This window comes from Pseudophryne corroboree, chromosome 3 (assembly GCF_028390025.1).
Source record: "Pseudophryne corroboree isolate aPseCor3 chromosome 3, aPseCor3.hap2, whole genome shotgun sequence".
Taxonomy (NCBI): domain Eukaryota; kingdom Metazoa; phylum Chordata; class Amphibia; order Anura; family Myobatrachidae; genus Pseudophryne; species Pseudophryne corroboree.
This window is the reverse complement of record NC_086446.1, coordinates 449,417,218-449,441,468: the sequence shown is the minus strand read 5'-3', so window position 1 is coordinate 449,441,468 and position 24,251 is coordinate 449,417,218. Positions and strand designations below refer to the sequence as shown.

Here is a 24,251-nt window from a genome sequence, read left to right as displayed (position 1 = left end):
AAACACCAGTACATTCCTGCAGGCACTGGTGTGCATAACACTAGCATGGTACGATATAAGTTGTAGTGAGTGACCAGCATTGTATCAAATAAAAATGTAGTTGGATCAGATACAGGGCACAATATTTACTAGATGTTAACGGTGGAGTGGAGCCACTAACTGAGTACTGCCCAGGACACAAGATGAGACAAACCTACCACATGATACACTGATAGAGTAGGTACTAATACCAAATCATAACTATAGTGAACATATTCTTACCATTGCACTGAGTACCCTTCCCACATATCCAGGATCACCCCTCTTTGAACAGTCAAGGGCATTATCTTCCTCGTAGCTTAAACTTTTATTTAAGATCTGGAAGCAGATGTCCAGAATGCCGTCTTCGAACTATTCAAAAACATAAACTGTCTGAATTCATAGAAAGTTATGAAACTAATAATAATAACAACATAAAAGAAGCATTTACAAAAATAATTATTTTATTTAGTCATTACAGAATTAAAATTTTGTGATTTTTCTGGTACTTTTTGCACTACAGTGGGTAGAAACAGTGTGGAGTCACCTTTCCATAGGCCGGTCAGCACAGCACTGTGGGGTAGATGTATGATACTTGCACATACCGTGCTGGTATTGCTCTTCCCGCTTCGCCTCTTTACCGAGGTGAAGCAGGAAGCACTAGTAACGAGACATATTAACATCTCAATGCCAGAGTGGGGGAGTGAAAACTCTCCCATCAGGCGATGCCTGGCCCACAATGCATCAGCCTAGTGCTGATGCGCTGTATCTCTCCCCCCGCCTGGCTCCACTAGGCATGTGTGAGATCTTGCAATCATCACGAGATCTCCAATGAACTGGCCGGAGCCAGCAGTCTGTAATAGCTGTGAATGGGTAACAACACCTGCAGCTGTCGAAATCGACAGTGCAGATGCCGGAACGCTTGCACACACCGTCACAGTAATACATGGGGAAGAATCTACAGTACCCCTGTATTCCCACTGGGGATTGGGCCTAGAACAAAATGTGCATAAAGGGGAATTTGATTGTTTTGTGGGTGCCCAAACTTAATGTGTGCCCATTGGACCAATTCAATTGTTTCACCCATAGGGCACAAATGCCACATGTGGGTGCCCAGAAGGACTGGGTTTTGCCACGCTAAGCAGCTAAAATCACCTAATGTACTACTTTAGGCACCAAACTACCATTTGTGTGCCCAAAGTGACGTTTTTTTGCACATTTCAGCTCGTCACCTCAGGAAACTGTGAGCTGAAATGTGTTCCCCCATGGCTATTCGCGTCTGAATGGATCAACAATTGAACTGCTCCATCGGGCGCCATCTGGTGGTAGGTTCAGGGTAAAACAATTGAATTGCCCCACAGTTAAGAAAATGATTTCCTTTTTTGAGGTTAAAAATCAGTCCATTAGAGTTATAACACCTAAATAATATTCTTACTTGTCCAAAGTTCCATCCCATTGGCTTGATGGAATCCAGGAGACCATAGAAAATGACACCATTGTCATTTAAAACATATTCAAGCCTTTCATTTTCATCTTCCATAAAGACATTATCATCTGAAAATGCGCAGATATTCATTTGACCTTTGATATTAAATATTTTGGCTCAATAACTCAAATAAGTAAAGACCAGTGTACTGTGTGTATATAGTAGGGTAATAATAATTGAAATCACATAAAGTAGGATGATGAGTACTCTTAATGATACTGATCAGCCCTCAGGTTAAGTGATGATAAACATGCAAGTGCTGTAACTGTATGACACGTATACAAATATTTTTTTTTTTACATGTCTCATCATATTTACCATAAAGTCCCGAATTATAATCACTGTGAGCCCCTTACCACACTTTATTTCCATGATTCTCAATGGATTGGGTACGAAATCCCTGCAGTTGGAATACCGACATAAGACCAACAGCAGGATCCAGATGGACAGAATCTGGACACATCCTAGTAAGTATTATTATCCTACCCCTAATTCTAACCCTAACCCACCTCTCCTGTAGTGTAACCCTAACCTACCCCTCCCACAGCCCAACCCTATTCCTCCACTTCTGCAGTCTATTCCTAGCCCCCTTCCCCTGCAGCCTAATCCTAAATTCCCACAACCCCCACAGCCTAACCCTAACCCTCCCCCTCGTGCCTAACTCTAACCCCTACCCCATTACTTACCTCCAGGATACTGACCATCGGGATTCTACTGTCAGCCTTCCAACTGTCGGAATCATGACTGCCAGTATTTTGACCGCATCCCTTCTCAACAGGTATAGCATGTTATGCCGGCATTCGGGATCCCGACCGCCGGCATACTGGCAGCAGGGCGAGCGCAAAAGAGCCCCTTGGGGGAGAAAAGTTGTTGGTATGCCGACTGTCGGGATTCCGGCGCCGGTATACTGAGCGCCGGGATCCCAACAGCCGGCATATCAAATACCACCCCTTCTCAACTGCTAGCATAACTGTAACTAAGTCTACGTTTAATAATAGTCAGACTTGGACCCTTATTAATAACACTTTTTTGCTTTTCCGAAAATAAGATAAAAAGGACGAAGCTTCAGTTGAACGTCTGGGGACAAAGCTGAAGCTTTCTGCAGAATAGCAAACACAAATGTCAACTCTCCTCAATTCTAAACGATTTAATTAAGCAATGCAAGCTACAGTCAACAAAAAAACTATTTTCCCTTAACTTGCTCAAGATATTCACACTCGTAACTTGTGAGTAGGGTTGATTGATAGCCCAATAGGGCATAAAGGGTGGAGCTAAATTGGGCAAATAAAAGGCCTGATTCAGAGATGGACGGAGTGGCATAGTCACTGTGTCTTGCTATATGCTAATGCTACAGGAGGCGTCTTGTGTAAATAGATGCTTCCTGCTGGTTTCTGTGATCTGCTTCTGTATTCCAGGATGCAGAATTGGATCACTCTGCTTGTACATTTGTCATCTGAGTATCCAAGCTACTCAGGATGTCCAGTATTTTCATGCATCTGGGCAGTGAAGCCAATGGCCTTGGCACACCCAATAAACAGGGCTGACACCATCCATTTTCTTGAACACTGGCCATGCCCATCCCTTCCCGGACCCCAAATGACCGCAGCATGTCAAGCATGCTGCTGTGGCTAATGGCCACCTCTATAATCCATTCTGAATGCAGCTGCAAGGCTAATCCTCCTCGCTAGACGTTCATCATCTGCAGATCCACTCTGTCAGTCCCTCCATTGCATACCTGTATTCTACCGTACTCAATATAAAATACTTTTACTCACACACAAGGCCATTAACCAAACTACACCAACGTACATCACTTCGCTTATCTCAAAATATCTCCCAACCCGACCTCTTCGCTCTTCACAAGATCTACGTCTCTCATCCACACTCACTATTTGCTCACATTCATGATTGCAGGACTTTCTTTGTGCTGCACCCACTCTGTGGAATGCCCTACCACACATAAGAAGACTCTCCCCTAGTCTCCAAACCTTCAAGCATTCCCTGAACTCCGGTTTATCATTGAGGAATGGCCATCTTATGCAACCCACCAAGAACCTTTGCAATCTGGTGGACAGATGCAACAGATAGCACCTATCCTTGTTTATTAATGCCTAATTCAGCATAGATTGTAAGCTTGCGAGCAGGGCCTTCCTACCTGTATGACTGTTTGTTATTACCCAGTTTTGTTTTATCATTGTTGTTTCCAATTGTAAAGCACAGCTAAATTTGTTGCGTAATAAGAAACTGTTAATAAAGAAAGAAAGAAATATGGGCTTCTATTGCAGAAACAACTGAATAGCTCCAACAGACTCTCATTCCTTTAGACGGCCAGCAGGTGGCGCACACCACAAGTGAATCAGCCGCATTATATTGCAAATCTAGAGAAACACGGCCAGGGAATGAGCTCTCTATAATGATAGCCCAACTCATCTTCCAAGCTGCACTTATACAGTGGAAGTGTTGAAGAATTTTAAAACCTGAGAGACTTCTTCTCTTCACAAATTGGACAAGATTTGCGCCACGCAGTGGCGGAAGAGGCTGGGGGCTCCTGGAATGCTGGGCAAGCCCCCTGCATGATGAGAAACAGGGATGTGATGTGCAAAAAAAGTCATACACCATGGCCCTCGGTCATTCCCCCTTTCGAACACGCACTCTCCTATGGTGTACGCAAAGGCACGGGAAACTATTTTCAAAAGTTGGGAGGTACAGTATGTATACAGTATAACACAGCAGTATTGTTCAGACTGTATGTGCAAGATGCTGATGAAAGAGACAGCATTGTGCATAAAGAGTGAGTTGACTTTAATGCTCTCTTCTAGGTAAACAAGATGTCTGAGTAACTTCATGTTTTATTTTTTTGCTAGAATAAAGCACCAAACTAACATTGGAGGACTTGGTGACAGGTCATCCTAATGTACTGCAATGTTTATATTTATAATTATGTTGTGGTTTACCTGTAGCCCAGGGGTTAAATAGAAGTATGACATCCTTTAGTCTGAAATCGCGCTGCTTATTTCTGTAGGAGATACATAGACTCATTTTGTAACAACCAATCGGTGCATCTGCAGGACTGGTGACAATGACTTTCACATCAGCTGTGGAGCTGGAGTCTTTTACAGCTGTCCAGGAGGTTTTATTTGTGGAGCCAGAGAGCTGAAAGACAGCCAGTGTGTTGTCAGACTCCAGAGGAGCTGGTCCTGTGAATGAGACAACCACAATGAGCTTAGAGTAGACATGAGTGACATTGTGTCATTATATAGTGATGAGGAAAATAGGTGTAATGTACATAGCTGAAACACCCAGCTAGCAGATTCAGTTATTCATCGTTACCTGTGGCAGCAATCAGTTGCACCTGGTCTCCTTTCTGAATGGGCCTGTTAAAGTGAAGTGTTATCCTAAACTTCTGTCCTCGCCTCAGAATAAGTTTGCTGCTGTTGTAATAGTCCGTCCTGTGTTCCTCCATGTTTAATGCCTCTTCCATACTGAACGTTTTCAATTTTAGAGCTGTAAACAAAAAGAAGCATTTAGTACTGTAGACATGCGTTGGGTATGGGATACCGGCGGCCGAGATCCTGGTGGTCAGCATACAGACGCTTGGATCCCGGCCGCCAGAAAGCCGGCAGCGGGGCAAGCCCCAGCAAGTCCCTTGCGGGCTCGGTGGCTCGCTGTGCTCCACACAGGTTTTATTCCCTGTCACAGGAATAGCCCCTGCCAGTTGGGATTCTGGCTGTTGGCATTGTCAGTGGTTGAGATTCTGGCGTCAGTACCCTGACCGCTGGGATCCCGACTGCCAGCAATGTAACCGTATCCCGTAGACATTACTTACCTGTAGTTAAAAGTAAAAGTCTATGTAAGGTCTGGTATTGATTCCGTTATGACACTAGATGTTAATTGTTCAGATAGGCCAATGAAACGACTGTTCTAAACTATTATCATTCAGTAAATGGGCAGACCTGAGCAAAGATTGTTAATAGCCAGAAAATGGCTAAAAAAAAAAATGGTCTGGATCATTTAGTTTCGATCCTTCTGACCATCACTGAGCCAACTCAAGTTGCAAGTTCAGCTACAAGTGGCAAATTTCTACATTCCTTACAGGGAGCATCTCTCAAGCAATTGGTGAGGGAGCCCACTCGCAAAGACTCAAAGGGTCATTCCGAGTTGTTCGCTCGGTAAAAATCTTCGCATCGCAGCGATTTTCCGCTTAATGCGCATGCGCAATGTCCGCACTGCGACTGCGCCAAGTAAATTTGCTATGCAGTTAGGAATTTTACTCACGGCTTTTTCATCGTTCTGGCGATCGTAATGTGATTGACAGGAAATGGGTGTTACTGGGCGGAAACAGGCCGTTTTATGGGCGTGTGGGAAAAAACGCTACCGTTTCCGGAAAAAACGCAGGAGTGGCCGGAGAAACGGGGGAGTGTCTGGGCGAACGCTGGGTGTGTTTGTGACGTCAAACCAGGAACGACAAGCAGTGAAATGATCGCAGATGCCGAGTAAGTCTGGAGCTACTCAGAAACTGCTACGAGGTGTGTAATCGCAATATTGCGAATACATCGTTCGCAATTTTAAGATGCTAAGATTCACTCCCGTCCCAGTAGGCGGCGGCTTAGCATGAGCAAATCTGCTAAAATCCGCTTGCGAGCGAACAACTCGGAATGACCCCCAATATTAGATTTGATTCTTACAAATGTTGATAGGATATCCGACACATATGTGGGTGAGCACCTGGGATCCAGTGATCATCAAGCAGTATGGTTTAGTATAAAGACAGGATCCAACTCCTGTCACACAAAAACAAAGGTCTTGGATTTTCGAAATGCTGACTTTGCAAAAATGGGGAGATGTTTAAGTGATTCATTGGTGGACTGGAGGAACTTGGAAGGAGTGCAGGAGAGGTGGGAAAAACTGAAAAGTGCAACACTAAGTGCAACAGACCTTTGTATCAAAAGGGTTAGGAAAAGCACCAGGAAAAGGAAGCCAGTGTGGTTCACAAAAGAAGTATCAACTAGTGTGAACACTGTGAAGGCAAAAAAGATGGCTTTTAGGAAATACAAACAGACTCAAAATAATAACGACAAAGAGGTGTATCTTGACAGACAGAAGGATGCTAAGAAGTGATCAGATTTGCAAAACCAGAAGCTGAGGAGAAAATGGCCCAGTCAGTAGATAAAGGGGGCAACATTTTTTTTAAGTATATAAGTGAAAGGAGAAAATCAAATGGAGGAATAATAAGACTTAAGACAGAGAGTGAGCATTTGGTGGAGGGAGACAAGGCAATAGCAGATCACTTAAATAATTATTTTTGCTCAGTATTTACTACAGAAGAAGGGATGGGGCCACAGTTAAGTTGCAAGGACATTCACAAAAATAAGGCAGATGAAAGTACATTTACAAAGGAGAAGGTCCTAACAGAACTTTCAAAACTAAAAGTGGATAAATCAATGGGACCAGATGGGATACACCCAAGGATAGGATACTCAAAGAGCTAAAAGATGTGCTGGTTACACCTTTAACAGAATTATTTAACCAGTCACTAAATACAGGTGCTATTCCAGAGGACTGGAAAAAAGCAAATGTAGTTCCACTGCACAAAAGTGGAAGCAAGGAAGAAGCAAGTAACTACAGACCAGTAAGCCTTACATCAGTAGTAGGGAAAGTAATGGAAAAACTATTAAAAGAAAGAGTTGTGGAATATCTTAACTCAAACAACTTACAGGATCCAAAACAGCATGGATTTACTGGTGGGAGATCATGACAAACAAATCTTATTGACTTTTTTGACTCTGTGATGAAAATAATAGATCAAGGGGGAGCTGTAGCTGTAGCATATCTAGACTTTAGTAAGGCATTTGACAATGTCCCACATTGCAGACTGCTAAATAAACTTGAAAGCGTGGGGGTGGATTATAAAAACAGTTAAATGGATAAGAACCTAGTTGCAGGATAGGAAACAGACAGTTGTAGTTAATGGAGTGCAATCTATGGAGGGAAATGTTACCAGTGGAGTACCCCAGGAATCTGTACTTGGTCCAGTTCTCTTTAATATCTTTGTTGGTGACATTGCAGATGATATTGAAGGGAAGGTATGCCTTTTTGCAGATGATACAAATATATGCAACAGGGTAGACACTCTGGGAGGTGTAAAACAAATAATTGATGACCTAGGTAGGCTTGAGATATGGTCAAGAACGTGGCAACTACAGTTTAATGCTAAAAAATGCAAAATCATGCACTTGGGTCTCAAAAACCCAAAGGCTAAATATAGTATCAAGGGTACTATAATGGAAACTACTGAGGAGGAAAGGGATTTAGGAGTCACTATTTCAAGTAGAGATGTGCACTGGACATTTTTCGGGTTTTGTGTTTGGATTCGGTTCCGCGGCCGTGTTTTGGATTCGGACGCGTTTTGCCAAAACCTCCCTGAAATTTTTTTGTCGGATTCGGGTGTGTTTTGGATTCGGGTGTTTTTTTTTTTACAAAAAACCCTCAAAAACAGCTTAAATCATAGAATTTGGGGGTCATTTTGATCCCATAGTATTATTAACCTCAATAACCATAATTTACACTCATTTTCAGTCTATTCTGAACACCTCACAATATTATTTTTAGTCCTAAAATTTGCACCGAGGTCTCTGGATGGCTAAGCTAAGCGACACAAGTGGCCGACACAAACACCTGGCCCATCTAGGAGTGGCACTGCAATGTCAGGCAGGATGGCACTTCAAAAAAATAGTCCCCAAACAGCACATGATGCAAAGAAAAAAAGAGGCGCACCAAGGTCGTTGTGTGACTAAACTAAGCGACACAAGTGGCCGACACAAACACCTGGCCCATCTAGGAGTGGCACTGCAGTGTCAGACAGGATGGCACTTCAAAAAAATAGTCCCCAAACAGCACATGATGCAAAGAAAAAAAGAGGCACACCAAGGTCGCTGTGTGACTAAGCTAAGCGACACAAGTGGCCGACACAAACACCTGGCCCATCTAGGAGTGGCACTGCAGTGTCAGACAGGATGGCACTTCAAAAAAATTGTCCCCAAACAGCACATGATGCAAAGAAAAAAAGAGGCGCACCAAGGTCGCTGTGTGACTAAGCTAAGCGGCACAAGTGGCCGACACAAACACCTGGCATATCTAGGAGTGGCACTGCAGTGTCAGACAGGATGGCACTTCAAAAAAATAGTCCCCAAACAGCACATGATGCAAAGAAAAAAAGAGGCGCACCAAGGTCGCTGTGTGACTAAGCTAAGCGACACAAGTGGCCGACACAAACACCTGGCCCATCTAGGAGTGGCACTGCAGTGTCAGACAGGATGGCACTTCAAAAATGGTGGAAATGGTGGAAGCGCAAGCTCTTCTCGTCCAGTGTTGGGAAGGTCAGGCATCGCAACCGACACAATTGGACTCTCCTTGGGGATCTGGGATTTAGAAGAACGCACAGTTCTTTGCTGTGCTTTTGTCAGCTTAAGTCTTTTCTTCTTTCTAGCGAGAGGATGAGTGCTTCCATCCTCATGTGAATCTGAACCACTAGCCATGAACATAGGCCAGGGCCTCAGTCGTTCCTTACCACTCCGTGTCGTAAATGGCATATTGGCAAGTTTACGCTTCTCTTCAGACGCTTTCAATTTAGATTTTTGGTTCATTTTACTGAACTTTTGTTTTTTGGATTTTACATGCTCTCTACTATGACATTGGGCATCGGCCTTGGCAGACGACGTTGATGGCATTTCATCGTCTCGGCCATGACTAGTGGCAGCAGCTTCAGCACGAGGTGGAAGTGGATCTTGATCTTTCCCTATTTTAACCTCCACAATTTTGTTCTCCATTTTTTAATGTGTGGAATTATATGCCAGTATCAATAGCAATGGCCTACTACTATATATACTGCGCACAACTGAAATGCACCACAGGTATGGATGGATAGTATACTTGACGACACAGAGGTAGGTAGAGCAGTGGCCTTCCGTACCGTACTGCTATATTTACTGGTGGTCACTGTCAGCAAACTGCAAAACTAAAATGCACCACAGGAATAGAATCTAGATGGATAGTATACTTGACGACACAGAGGTAGGTAGAGCAGTGGCCTACCGTACCGTACTGCTATATATACTGGTGGTCACTGTCAGCAAACTGCAAAACTATAATGCACCACAGGTATAGAATCTAGATGGATAGTATACTTGACGACACAGAGGTAGGTAGAGCAGTGGCCTTCCGTACCGTACTGCTATATATACTGGTGGTCACTGTCAGCAAACTGCAAAACTAAAATGCACCACAGGTATAGAATCTAGATGGATAGTATACTTGATGACACAGAGGTAGGTAGAGCAGTGGCCTTCCGTACCGTACTGCTATATATACTGGTGGTCACTGTCAGCAAACTGCAAAACTAAAATGCACCACAGGTATAGAATCTAGATGGATAGTATACTTGACGACACAGAGGTAGGTAGAGCAGTGGCCTTCCGTACCGTACTGCTATATATACTGGTGGTCACTGTCAGCAAACTGCAAAACTAAAATGCACCACAGGTATAGAATCTAGATGGATAGTATACTTGACGACACAGAGGTAGGTAGAGCAGTGGCCTTCCGTACCGTACTGCTATATATACTGGTGGTCACTGTCAGCAAAACTCTGCACTGTACTCCTCCTATATAATACTGCTGGTCCCCAGTCCCCACAATAAAGCAGTGTGAGCACAGATATATGCAGCACACTAAGCACAGGTATGGAGCGTTTTTCAGGCAGAGAACGGATAAAACTGGTGGTCACTGATCAGCAAAACTCTGCACTGTACTCCTCCTATATAATACAGCTGCTCCCCAGTCCCCACAATTAAGCAATAAGCACAAATATTTGCAGCAACATTAATAAACAGAGAGGACACCAGCCACGTCCTCTCCATAACATTTCCAATGCACAAGTGAAAATGGCGGCGACGCGCGGCTCCTTATATAGAATACGAATCTCGTGAGAATCCGACCGCGGGATGATGACGTTCGGGCGCGCTCGGGTTAACCGAGCCATACGGGAGAATCCGAGTATGCCTCAGACCCGTGTAAAATGGGTGAAGTTCGGGGGGGTTCGGTTTCCGAGGAACCGAACCCGCTCATCACTAATTTCAAGTGACTTGAAGGCAGGAAAGCAATGCAACAAAGCAATGAGAAAGGCAAGTCAGATGCTTGGTTGCATAGGGAGAGGAATCAGTAGCAGGAAAAAAGAAGTGATAATTCCACTGTATCATTGGTTCGGCCCCATCTGGAATACTGCATCCAGTTCTGGAGACCATATCTCCAGAAGGATATTATAAATACATTAGAGAGTGTACAAAGAAGGGCAACTAAAATGGTGCAGGGCCTACATCACAAAAAGGCTAAAAGATCTTAACATGTATAGTTTGGAGGAGAGAAGGGAAAGGGGGGACATAATAGAAACTTTCAAATATATCAAGGGTCTTAACAAAGTTCAGGAGGGAAACATTCTTCAAAGGAAGAGAAGTATTAGAACTCGAGGACATACACTGAGACTTGAGGGGAGGGAGGTTCAGGGGAAATTTAAGGAAACATTAAGGAAAGGGTAGTGGATAAGCGGAATAGCCTCCCATTAGAGGTGGTAGAGGCTAAGACTGTAGAGCAATTTAAACATGCTTGGGATAGGCATATGAATATCCTTACAAAGAATTAAGGTTCAAAAAGGGTTGAGATTGCCTAAAGGATAAAAAAAAGGAGCAGACTAGATGGGCCAAGTGGCTCTTATCTGCCGTCAAATTCTATCCATTCTGTGAATGGATACACACATACCCAACGCTTACCTCCTCCCTCCCATGTCAGCTGATTGGCTATGCTATTGTGCAGTCTATTATAGCTTAATTCAATGTGTGTTCTTATTAAAGAGACTAATGGCCTGTAAAGTAGTAAATGCCTTTATACGGACTACTGTATTCCATCTTAATCTTTGCTCAGTGGCGCACCCAGGGGGGGTTTCCGAGTACCCAGAAACCCCCCTCCACTAGAAAAATTTTTTTTTTTTTTTTAGCTGCATGAGTATTATTAATGACTGTCTAGCGTCCTCTGCAGCCTGCTGTCTTCCTGGTGGCACTTGCAAGTGCAATAAAAGTTTACTTTATTTTAATTATAGTACATATATATCCATGTGCCTACATATATATACACATGTATATACATACATACATACATATAAACACACACACACATATGATATATATATATATATACATGTGTATATATATGTGTACTGTATGTGTGTGTATATATATATATATATATATATGTATGCATGTTTAATATGCTATGTATATGTGTATATGGGTTCACTACGATCTCCCGGCGGCCGGCCTCCCGGCGACCAGCATACTGGTGCCGGGAGGCTGGCCGCCCGCATACCAACAGTGTGGCGAGCGCAAATGAGCCCCATGCGGGCTCGCTGCGCTCGCCACGCTACGCGCGCCACACTATTCTATTCTCCCTCCAGGGGGGTCGTTGACCCCCACGAGGGAGAATAAGTGTCGGTATGCCGGCGGTCAGGCTCCCCGCGCCGGTATGCTGGTCGCCGGGAGCCCGACCGCCGGCATACTGAAGACCACCCGTGTATATGTATGTGTGTGTGTATGTATATATATATATATATATATATATATGTGTGTGTGTGTGTAGATATATGTATATATATATATATGTGTAGATATATATATATATATATATATACACACACACACACACACACAGACACACTAGTTTTACGGACCCAGCATATACTGGGTCACCTCAGTCCCCACCCCTGTGATTGGCTCCGCCCAGTTCTGGAAACCCCCCATGCAAATCCTGCGTTTGCCACTGTTGCTGGTCATCTCATCATACGTAGGGGATTTACAGAGCTGGTCTGTAATGAAAGTATAATGCATATGTACTAGATTAGTTATTTAGTTTTCTGTGGTGTTTGTTCATGCAGGAACACTTTAACCACGGCACACAGGAGAACTGGAAATGATAATTGGAAGTTCAGGCTGGGGAGTGACCATGAGGCATATACTCATGCTTGCCTACTTTATCTTTCTCCTTTCCATGAGAAGCCTGGAGAGGAGATATAGTAGAACACTTTGGGGGCGGGGCCAGGCTCAACGTCACTAGTCCCCACCCCTGTTGTGGTAAAACACGGCGAATCGCGAGGGCACCTAAAATATTGCAAATCGTGTCATATTACCCCTCCACCTCCATATGGACCAGTAATTCCCTGTATTATCAGGCTGGGTTTGAAATGCCGGTGGTCCGGATGCCAGCGGTCAGAATACTACCCGTGGCATTCCGGCAGTGAGAATCCCAACATGGGAAAAGTAACTATACTTACCTTCCCCCAATGGACCCCAAACCGTAACCCTCTCTTCTGGCAGCCTAAACCATAAACAGCCCAATCTTCCCCGGTGGTGCCTAAACCACCCCTCCCCTCAGCCTAAACCTAACCCCCACTCCCCACAGGCTAACTGTAACCCTCCACCCACAGTCTAAACCTAACCCCACCCCCCACCGCTTACCTCTCCGGCGGCCTGGCAGTGTCTCGTTCGGGATCCCGGGTGTCCGAATGCCGGCAAAGGGATTGTGATCCCAGTCGGGATGCCAGCACTGGCATTCCCAGCTGTGTTGGGATTCCGGTGTCAGTATTTCGACTGCCAGGATCCCGACCATCTGGATCTTGACTGAATCCCGTATTATCTCCCCATCTTGCCCACTTTACCAGGAAGTGTGTAGGATGCAGCAGATCCATCACATTTTCTGGGTGTGTGGGGAACAACCCTAAGGGGGATATGTACTAAGCAGTGATAAAAGTGAAGTGAGCCAGTGAAGAACTTGCCCATGGCAACCAATCAGCATTGACGTAACATTTATAATTTGCTTACTATAAAAGTATACAGAGCAGCTGATTGGTTGCCATGGGCAACTTCTCTACAGGCTCACTTCTCCACTTTTACCACTGCTTAGTACATGTCCCACTAAATCTGGAGTCTCCCACACCTTCCAGGAAAGTTGGTAAGTATGGAAATACTGTAAAGTCCAAAACTCTTAAAGACCTGACACTTTGTGACTGATTACTGTAATGCTGTAGATATGTAATAATTTGCCAGCAAATTAGACAAGTAAAAAACAAACTAAGAAAATGGCATAACATCACAATGTCATGCAATATAGAACAAATATAACAAGAAATAATAAGAAAACTGTTATTTTGTAATAGTGTATATTGCTGTCATATTATATAATGCTTTTAAGATATATTTTTTTTATCAGCCAATGCCTCAGTTGGACCTAAATGTCAGTGTGTATATGGACTTTTTAAGTAAACCCGTGTTAACAATGAGAGGACATACAAACTCCACACATATTATTAATTATACCACCAGCACTGCGAGGCACCAATACTGACATCTGTGCCACCATACTGCTCTGAATTAAACATACTTTTACACACATATTTATTTACTAGGATAACTTTTCTCTTGTTTTGTCAGAAGCCAATGAAACTACTATAACAGTTTGAGTTTAGGAGCAAACCCACACAAAGCACCGGTAGAATCCACACTGATAGGCCTTTGGAAATTGAATTCATGAACTGAGTGCTGTGAAGAAATGATTCTAACCACTACACCACTATACTGCCTACTATTCCAACCCTTTCACTTTTTTCACTACACCAAAGAGTAGACACTACATTGCATTATTCCCAAAAGTAAATGGCTGCATACAGTTTTGCATTCTTGTTAACCACACGTCTAGCATTAATTAGCTTTGTACTGTACATGTGGCTTGTAGAAAATACGGGTTAGGGTGAAACCACACACACTGTACACACGCAGTCACACACACTGTACACACACAGTCACACACACTGGTAACTGAGGAATAGATGCATGAGCTGGATTATTAGCTACTGTAGTGAATGTTTATTGTTACTTTGGATGTGTATGTGTTCATGCAGTACAGTACAGTATGTCTATTTTCTTTTTGCATGGCAGATACATATTAGCTGTATTATTATTATCTATGAGACAGCATACACTGCTAATTACACTGACTGTCCTGTATGGTATGTACACCTAGTGCATTGCAAATACAAAGCAATACATTCAATAATCATCACATAAGCAGCAATATGTTATCTAACAGGAATACATTAATCAGAGGGGATGTAGTTATGTGACCGGCGGTCACATTACCTTCCCCTACATCCCGCCCCTTCACATTCCCGACGGTTGGCATGTCGACCAACAGGGACTATTCCCACTGATGGGTGTTCCCATAGAGTGGGAATAGAACCCGTGGCAACTGCAGGCTTCTTGCGCTTGCATCCCCCCCGGGAACCGTCATTCTGCGGCCGGGAACCCGGCGTCAGGATGCTGGCCGCCGGTAAAATGATACACACCCATTCAGAGGTGTATCTCAAGCCTTTACACAATAAGAAATATCTAAACTATTAAAGAAAAAAGAATTGATTATGAATTAGCTACCAACAAAGTTGTTTTATAGTATGTCTGTTACCAGACTGGAATTATTCCACGCTATCAGTACACTTTAACAGAATGTATAGCTGAATGCAAAACACACTTACTGTAGAAATCTAACCTACTGTATCTGTGACAATAAGTTATATAAACGGATAGTTAATCTTTAGGGACATATTTATCAAAATGTGGCGATGAGAATCATCTATCATCACAATCTTTTAAGAGAGTTTAGCTCTCCCGGCAATTTTAACTTTATTTATTTATGTATGTATTTATTTATTTATGTATGTATGTATTTATTTATTAATTAATTAACAGTTTCTAACTACCAAATTCTGTTACGCTTTGTAATTGGAAACAGCGATAACATAAAATAAAACAATTGGAAACAAAAGTGAAAAGCAAGACTGGGAAATAACAGACAGTCGTAGAGGTAGGAAGGCCCTGCTCACAAGCTTACAATCTATAGGATGATATAATATATGTAGTATTTTATTCTAATTATATTTACATGGGAGGCGCTTGATAGTTAAACAGTTAAAAGACAGTCATTAGGGCGACACCATATGGTAGACAGTCAAACGGTCGACAGGGTCATAAGGTTGACAGAGAGTCAAAAGTCTATCAGGGTCAAAAGTCAGGCAGTCAAAAGGTTGACAGGGCCAAAAGGTCAACAGGGTTGGCATTTGTTTTAGGGTTTTTTCATGCTTTTTCAACTTTTTTAAAAATGTACTATCCATGTCACAAACTATTACCTTTAGTAACCTTGTGGCGAGTGAAGCGATCCACCGTGCCCAAAATGTGGCGAGCATAGCGCGCCCGCGAGTGGCGAAATTTCAACAAATTACAAGGGGACGACTTTCGACAAATTTTGTGTCGACCTTTTGACCTTTATAACTGTCAGACTTTTGACATTGTCAACCTTTTGACCCTGTCGGACTTTTGACTCTGTCGACCATATGGTGTCCACCTAATGACTGTTTATCTTTTAATTGTCTCACTTGTATATCACACCCATTTACATTATGTGTAATTTTACAGCTTTGTGTTTAGACTGTAAATATATTACAGTCTAAAAATTAGAAGAATCAAATGAAAGTCTCTTCAGAAGCAATTATTTTGTAACAAGAACATGTGCATGTTCGCTGATAGATTTATTCATCTCTGCAACTAGACCTGTAATTCAGATTTTCTATTAATGTAATCTACTCTTCCATCATGAGATCTGTTTTGTCAAATGTTATTTATTTTGATCTTTAATTTAAAAAAACAGCTATTTATTTCAGTTAATGCCATCCCCTATGTTGTAGCATTAGGAAGTATGCCGACATAAAGATAAAGTGAATGGGCGATAATTTTTGGGTACGTTGGCTGGTGTGTGCCCCCGATACTGTATGTCGTTCACAGACATATTACAGTCAATGGCCGATATACAGATGGAGCCACGCTAGTCGTGGCTCCGTCTGTGCCTAGGCGCACCCACTTAGGCGCGCCTAGGACTCGCGTCTCCATCTCCTACTGTGCGCATGCGCCCGTGATGGAGATGCGCCCCACTCACTTGAATGTAGAGCATCTCCGTCCGCACGCCCAGACAGAGACGCTCTGAATGGGAGCATCTCTGTGCATTCCCGGCGTGACTAGGCGGATGGATCGTCTAGTCATGCCGGGAGTGCTCGTTTGCGATGGAGCCGTCTCAGATGACCGCGGCCCCACCTGTATCTGCAGATAATTTGGCACATCATGTTGTATGCACAAGCAGTCAGTTGACCACCTGTACACTTGCTGCAGAGGCTGCCAATGACTGACATCACAACTGGGTGTGCACATGTCAATACCCGACCAGTTATGACGTCAGATACAACACATCGGGCCAAAGATCAGTAAGTGTGTATGGTATGCATTTACCAATTGTCAGACAGGTTGGTGGATCGGCCAGACAGGCGATCCATTGGCACAGTGGATACCCAGCATAAGGATGGCCTGTTTGACTTTCATTGAGAGCTCCTTCAGCAACAAATGCAAATGTCACACTTGGAATCACCTCCAGATCTGTAGATTTGTCAAATGTGTCTGGGTTGAATGGGGGTTTCTGGGCAACTAGAAACCCCTAGGTGGGTATCTTCAGGTGTCTATTATAACAGGATATTAGGATACCGAATAAAGTTGCCACACTAGGAGTGCCAATATTGCTAATTGTCTGTGATGGCTAAGGAAGTAGAGAATATACCCAAGGACAGATTTACTAAAGCTTCTAAAACAGACACGTGGTGATGTTGTAGATAGAAACCAATCAGATTCTATTATTATTATTATCCTTTATATACATGGCACCACAAGGGTTCCGCAGCGCCCAATTACAGAGTACACAAATAATCAAACAGGAAAACAGCAACTTACAGTTGATGACAGTATAGGACAAGTACAGGGTAAATAAACATAGTTACATCAGCAGATGACACTGGAATAAGTATCAGGTGGCAGAAGACTGCTGGATGTGGTACAGTTGCAGATTATTAAAGTAAGACAAAGGATAAGCACATGAGGGAAGAGGGCCCTGCTTGTGAGAGCTTACAATCTAAAGGGGAGGGGTAGACAGACAGGGGTGAGACAGATGGGGTACATAGAGAATGTGGAACAGAGGCTAAGGATGAGATTTGGCTGGGTTTGGTGAAGAAGTGGGTCTTGAGAGCCCGTTTGAAGTTTTGTAGAGAGATGGAGAGTCTGCGGGGGAGAGGTAGGGAATTCCAGAGAAGTGGTGCAGCACGTGAAAAATCTTGGAGGTAGGAGTGGGAGGAAGTAATCCGTAGGCAGGAGAGTCGTCGTGCATTAGCAGAGCGAAGAGGACGGGTGAGAGTGTAAAGGGAGATAAGGTCAGAGATGTAGGTGGGAGAGGAGTGGGTGAGGAATTTGTAAGCGACTGTGAGAAGCTTGAAATGGATTCTGAAAGGGAAGGGGAGCCAGTGAAGGTCTAGTAGATGAGGAGAGGTAGACGTAGTGCGTTTGGTGAGGAAAATGAGCCGGGCAGCAGCATTGAGGATAGATTGGAGTGGAAAGAGGTGTTTGTCAGGAATGCCAGTCAGGAGGAGATTACAGTAGTCCAGTCTGGAGATGACCAGTGAGTGGATAAGAGTCTTAGTAGCATCCTGGGTCAGAAAGGGTCTGATCCTGGAAATATTTTTTAGATGAAAACGGCAGGTTTGTGAGAGGTGCTGAATGTGTGGTTTGAAGGAGAGGGAGGAGTCAAGGATTACTCCAAGACAGCGCACGAAATAGTAGTGCCATCAATAGATAATGAGATTGTAGGAGGTGAGGTTATGCGGGAGGGAGGGAAGATGATCAGCTCGGCCTTAGACATGTTAAGTTTAAGAAAGCGCTGGGACATCCAGGAAGTGGTAGCAGAGAGACAGTTGGAGATACGAGTGAGGAGAGCAGGGGAAAGGTCTGGAGAGGAAAGATAGATTTGGGTGTCATCAGCATAGAGATGATCTTGGAAGCCAAAAGAACTAATGAGCTTACCTAGTGAGGATGTATAGAGAGAGTAGAGAGAGTAGAGAAGAGGACCAAGGACAGAACCTTGGGGTACAGCTACAGTTAGTTGAAGTGAGGCAGAGGTGGAGTCATGAGAGGAGACAGAGAATGAACGGTCAGAGAGGTAGGAAGACAGCCAAGAGAGGGCAGTGTCACGCAGACCAATGGAGTGAAGGATTTGCAGTAGGAGAGGATTGTCCACAGTGTCAAAAGCAGCAGCGAGATCAAGTAGAATAAGTATAGAGTAGTATCCCTTAGATTTAGCAGCATGGAGGTCATTGCATACTTTTGTAAGGGCAGTTTCAGTGGAGTGGAGAGGACGGAAGCCAGACTGGAATGGGTCAAGTAGTGAGTGTGAGGAAAGAAAGGAAATAAGGCGGTTGTAGACAATACGCTCAAGGATTTTGGAAGCAAAAGGGAGGAGAGAGATCAAGGGTAGGTTTTTTAAGAATAGGAGAGATGAGTGCATGCTTGAAGGCAGAGGGGACAGTGCCTGATGAGAGGGAGAGATTGAGAAGGTGGGAAAGATGGGAACAAGCAGAAGGAAAGAGGTAGCGGAGGAGGCAGGAGGGGATAGAGTCAAGTGGGGAGGTGGTGAGGGGACAGGAATGAATGAGGGCCATGACTTCCTCTCCAGATGCATGGGAGAAAGATGTCAGAGTTGGTGGGAGGGATGGGGAGGGGTGGTAAGAGATGGGAGAAAGTTGGTTACTGATGGTCTGGTGTGATGTGATGTCCTTATGTATGGAGTCAATTTTGGATGTGAAGTAAGAGGCAAAGTCAAGAGCAGAGAGTGAGGAAGGGAGACGAGGTGGAGGTGGGCAGAGGAGTGAGTCGAGAGTGGCAAAGAGGCGTCGGGGGTTGGAAGACTGGGAGGAGATGAGGTTCTTGAAGTATGACTGTTTAGCAAGAGAAAGGGCAGCACTGAAGGATGAGAGCATAAGTTTGAAATGGGGGAAGTCTGCCTTAGAGCGTGATTTCTAGCTATCAGTTTCTAGAATGCAATATAGAAATGATAGATAGAATCTGATTGATTGCTATGGACAACACTGCCACTTGTCTATTTTAGAAACTTTGATAAATCTACCACCGAGAATCTTTCAGTGCAGGACTAATAGCTTTTGGGATATACAATGATACAATGATGCTGTTTTCTGCATGCCTGTGCCTTAGAGGAGCAAGCCCCTGTGCTGACCATCCTGGGCTGGTTTTGACCAGGGCCGTCTTTTCATATGGGCTCAATGGGCACTTGCCCAAGGACCCCAGGAGTTTAAGGGCCCTACGCTGATAGCTGAGGGTCTCCTCTTTCCAGGGGTACCAGATTTTTGAAAATATGCCCTGGGGAACCAGAGATATTCGATGTCAAAGCAGTGGTCCCCATCCAAGCCTGTTATCACGGGTTCTGTCTGACTTAAGAGTTTTTCTGAGGGTATACTCCAAAAGTTGGGACTCTCCCCTTTCAGTGGCCATTGGCAGCTTGTCTCTATTTTGTCCAGAACCAGAGATAACAGCCTTCAAGCAGCTGGTCCCTGCTCCAGCTCCACACGCCTGGTATGCAGTTTTATATTTTCGTCTGTGGATTGCTCTGGCTCCTGAACTCTGATCACCAAGTCCCTAGTACCTCCTGACAGGTGGGACTCTCTAGTTTTTTTTATTCCATTCGAAGCTAAGAAATCTATTTAAAGGAACTTGAGATATCTGCAGTCAAGCAAGCTGCTCTCCGACCAGAAAATGATGAATATTAAGCCCACTCCACTATCCACCCCACCCTACATATTAAACACCTCCTACCACCCTGGAAGTCATATACTAGGGACCCTTCAATCAGTACATTGCCCACTTCTACAGTTTAGTGTTCTCTCTCCCATCCCATCTGCCACCACCTGTGCAGTAAAGGAGTAATTAGCAGAAATGACTGCTCCAGGGCCTACAAGCTGAGCGGAAGATAGAACACCCCCTACCGCCAGCGAGAAATCAAAGCTGCCGCTGATAGCACCCCCCACCCCTACCGCTGGAGGATGGGTAGGGGCCCCAGTGCATTGCTGTGCCCAGGGGCCAATGCTGCTGTTAAGACGGCCCTGGTTTTGACCATGACCAAAAACAGAGCAAACCAGACTAAACTGTCTAGCGCTGGTGGTGATTAAGGATTAGCTTATCTCTAGTAATGACACATTACATATGGTACATTGTTCATCCTGACTGGAAATATAAATACAGTCATAACAGCTATCTGTAATTTATTAAAATAATATTTTGATATCAAAGAATGCAGGAAGCTAAGAGGAATTGAATGACTGTAAAATGAATGTACCTTGACATACAATGAGTAGCTATGCCATTAGGACAGACTGTTTGGATAGGGATGTAGTTATTTGACCACCGGTCACAACACCTCCCCAAACATCCCATACCCTGAAAATCCCGACGGTCGGGGTGCCGACCAACAGGGACTATTCCCACCGAGCCCTCAGCGTGGCTTGCTGCACTCGCCCCCACCCACCGGCAATCCCGGTGGAGGTATGCTGACCAGCGGTCTCCTGACTGCCGGTCACACATACCCAACCCCACCATGATCAAATATATCTGACTCCACCATGAACCATTGTGGTACCTGTGACAGGGCATGGTCATCCATTGATAATGTTTTGACTATTGTTCAAATGATAACTGTATATAAGAATTGGTTCTAGCAAATATGAAGCCATAGAAAACAGGAAATCTGAACAATTTCATGGTATCTGCCTTTTGGTTAGGTTTTGTTATCCTGTGTTTGTTGTCACCCACAGGCAGGTGGGAGGCAATGAATAGACTGTGAAAGATTATTGTCTGATAGATGTGGCTAAAATGCATGCAAGGTAAATTAATTTTTTTATACCCCTTTCACATCTCCAATGACAGATCCCACCCGGGAATTGGAAACGGGTCCTTCCCGGGTGGGATCTGGCATTGGAGACTCTCCTACCCCTTTCACTGGCTTTCAGACCCAGCAATATGCCGGGTCGGTTGCCATAGCGGCAGGGGCGGAGGTGGAGGCGGCGCAGGGAGATGAGCTCATCTCCGCGCCACCTCTCCCTATCTAGTAAATGGGTCCCGGGTTGCATCGACCTGGGAATCCGTTTATGCAGTCACTGACCCGGTATTCAACCCAGGAATAACACTGTTTATAACCCCGGGTTGAATTACCGGGTCAGGCGAGCCGGGAATTCGGACTTTTACACCGCACACTGACCCGTGTCCACCCGGCAATATGCCGAGTCGATACCGGGTTATTTGTGCGGCGTGAAAGGGGTATTAATGAAAGAATATGAAATAGAAAAATAAGAAAATAGGTAGATCTAACCATTTTACAGGGAAATACACTATTACCTAGCTCAATCTCAGTTCTTGGAAATGCTCTGGGGAAGATTTATAAAATCTTGGAGAAAGATAAGTAGAGAGAGATAAAATACCAATCATAGGCGTAGCTATAGTGGGTGCATGGAGTGCCACTCCTATGGGGCCTAATGGCTAAGGGGGCCGGCCCACCTCTGGTGTCTGGCTAAACTGCACACAAGTCACAATGTTGTCTACTGGGTTCTTAGAATTTGCCCACTAAGCATTGTATGGCATAATGTGTACTGGGTGCATTACTGCTGTCAGTACAATTTGGCATATTGTTAACATGGGGCACTATAGTATGGCATAATATGAACTGGGTGACTGTATGGTATAATTTGAAATAGGGCACTACTATGGGGAATAACATAAACGAGAGTACCCACTCATAAAATTAACTAGGACACTAATATGGGGCAAAAAATGAGCAACTGCTGTGGAGAGAGGTAGCTCACTAGAATTATGTTGCTATGAGGCCCACAAAGTTCTGGCCATGTCCATGATGTAAACCAATGAGCTCCTAACTGTCAGCCTGTAAATTGGCAGTTAAACTCTGATTGGTTGGTACTCTATCTCTGTCCACATTATCTCTCTCCAAGGTTCGATACAGATATTTTAAATCTCCCCCACTGGCTGATAACAATAACTTCAAGCTATTATATTAATACATAGTGGGGCAGATGTATTAACCTGGAGAAGGCATAAGGAAGTGATAAACCAGTGATAAGTGTAAGGTGATAAAGGAACCAGCCAATCAGATCCTAACTGTTAATTTACATATTGGAGATTATTGGCTGGTGTCTTTCACCTTGCACTTATCACTGGTTCTGTATGCCTTCTCCAGGTTAATACATCTGCCCCAGTGTTCCTAAATTGTAGATTCATACTTGGTAAGATTATTTTAGTAAAATAATGGTCTGCTGATTGAACGTAATATTCTATTACTAGCATGTTTCCAAAAGATTCCAAATCATACATAAATGACAGAGTGAACATAATAACAACTGGTTAGAACAGGGGTGGGGAACCTTTTTTCTACCGAGGGCCATTTGGATATTTATAAAATCCTTCGGGGGCCAATACAAAAATTCTCAACTTAAAAAATTACCCTGCCCACCAGTAGGTCTGCCCCTTAGAGGTACTGTGTGTGCGCGCCGGAGGCGCGCACGCGCCCAAAAAATGGGTGTGGCCAGTTAAAATGGGACGTGATACACATATGCCCCCAATAGTGCGGTGCCAGATCCACAATTGCCCCCACAGTGCCAGGTATACAAATGCCCCCACAGTGCCAGGTATACAAATGCCCCCCACAGTTCCAGGTATACAAATGCCCCTCACAGTGCCAGGTATACAGATGCCCCCACAGTGCCAGGTATACAAATGCCCCCCACAGTGCCAGGTATACAGATACCCCCACAGTGCCAGGTATACAGATGACCCCACAGTGCCAGGTATACAAATGCCCCCCACAGTGCCAGGTATACAGATGCCCCCACAGTGCCAGGTATGCAGATGCCCCCACAGTGCCAGGTATACAGATGCCCCCACAGTGCCAGGTATGCAGATGCCCCCACAGTGCCAGGTATACAGATGACCCCACAGTGCCAGGTATGCAGATGCCCCCACAGTGCCAGGTATACAGATGACCCCACAGTGCCAGGTTTACAAATGCCCCCCACAGTGCCAGGTATGCAGATGCCCTCCCCCCTCCCCTCCGTGCTGCTTACCGTGAGACACGGAGGAGAGCGCGGCTGTCGGGTGGGAGCGGCGGCGCCGTGTAGTACTTCAAACCAGCCGCCGGTTCGAGAGCCAATCAGAGCTCGCGGACCGGCAGCCGCGGCTCCTGATTGGCTGCCGGTCCGCGAGCTCTGATTGGCTCACGGACCGGCGGCTGGTTTAAAGTACTACACGCCGCCGCTCCCACTCGACAGCCGCGCTCTCCTCCGTTTCCCTGTTCTGACAGCTGAGACACGCTGCCGCCAGACTGAGCGGCAGCGTGTCTCACTGACACCAGCTGGTGGGCCGGACCAAACGGCTTCGCGGGCCGTATACGGCCCGCGGGCCGGAGGTTCCCCACCCATGGGTTAGAAAATATACCTCTAGGACAGTTTAAGAGGTTAAAAAGAAAATAAATTGTTCCCAACCTACAGATGTGTTCTCTTACAACTTTGCTCTAAACTCTACAAGTCGCGCTATATATAACACGTGCCGTATGACTCGGTAGTGCCAAACACTTTTTTTTTGCTTGTGAAATGCGTCTTAGTGGCAATGTAATGGAATAGGATGCATAAGCAGCTTCTGCTGATTAAAATGATATGCAA

General features: G+C 44.5%; 1 protein-coding gene across 1 annotated transcript in view; it reads right to left on the bottom strand.

Moving 5' to 3' along the window:
* LOC135055929 (protein-glutamine gamma-glutamyltransferase E-like) overlaps nt 1–24,251 on the bottom strand; it is a 97,551-nt gene that overhangs the window by 30,708 nt on the left and 42,592 nt on the right. The window contains exons 2-5 of the mRNA XM_063960532.1: nt 4,835–5,008; nt 4,459–4,701; nt 1,454–1,572; nt 262–390 (exon numbers count right to left, since the gene is read on the bottom strand). Of these exons, the coding sequence (XP_063816602.1) occupies nt 262–390; nt 1,454–1,572; nt 4,459–4,701; nt 4,835–5,008 (665 nt within the window). The remainder of the gene's footprint in view (nt 1–261; nt 391–1,453; nt 1,573–4,458; nt 4,702–4,834; nt 5,009–24,251) is intronic.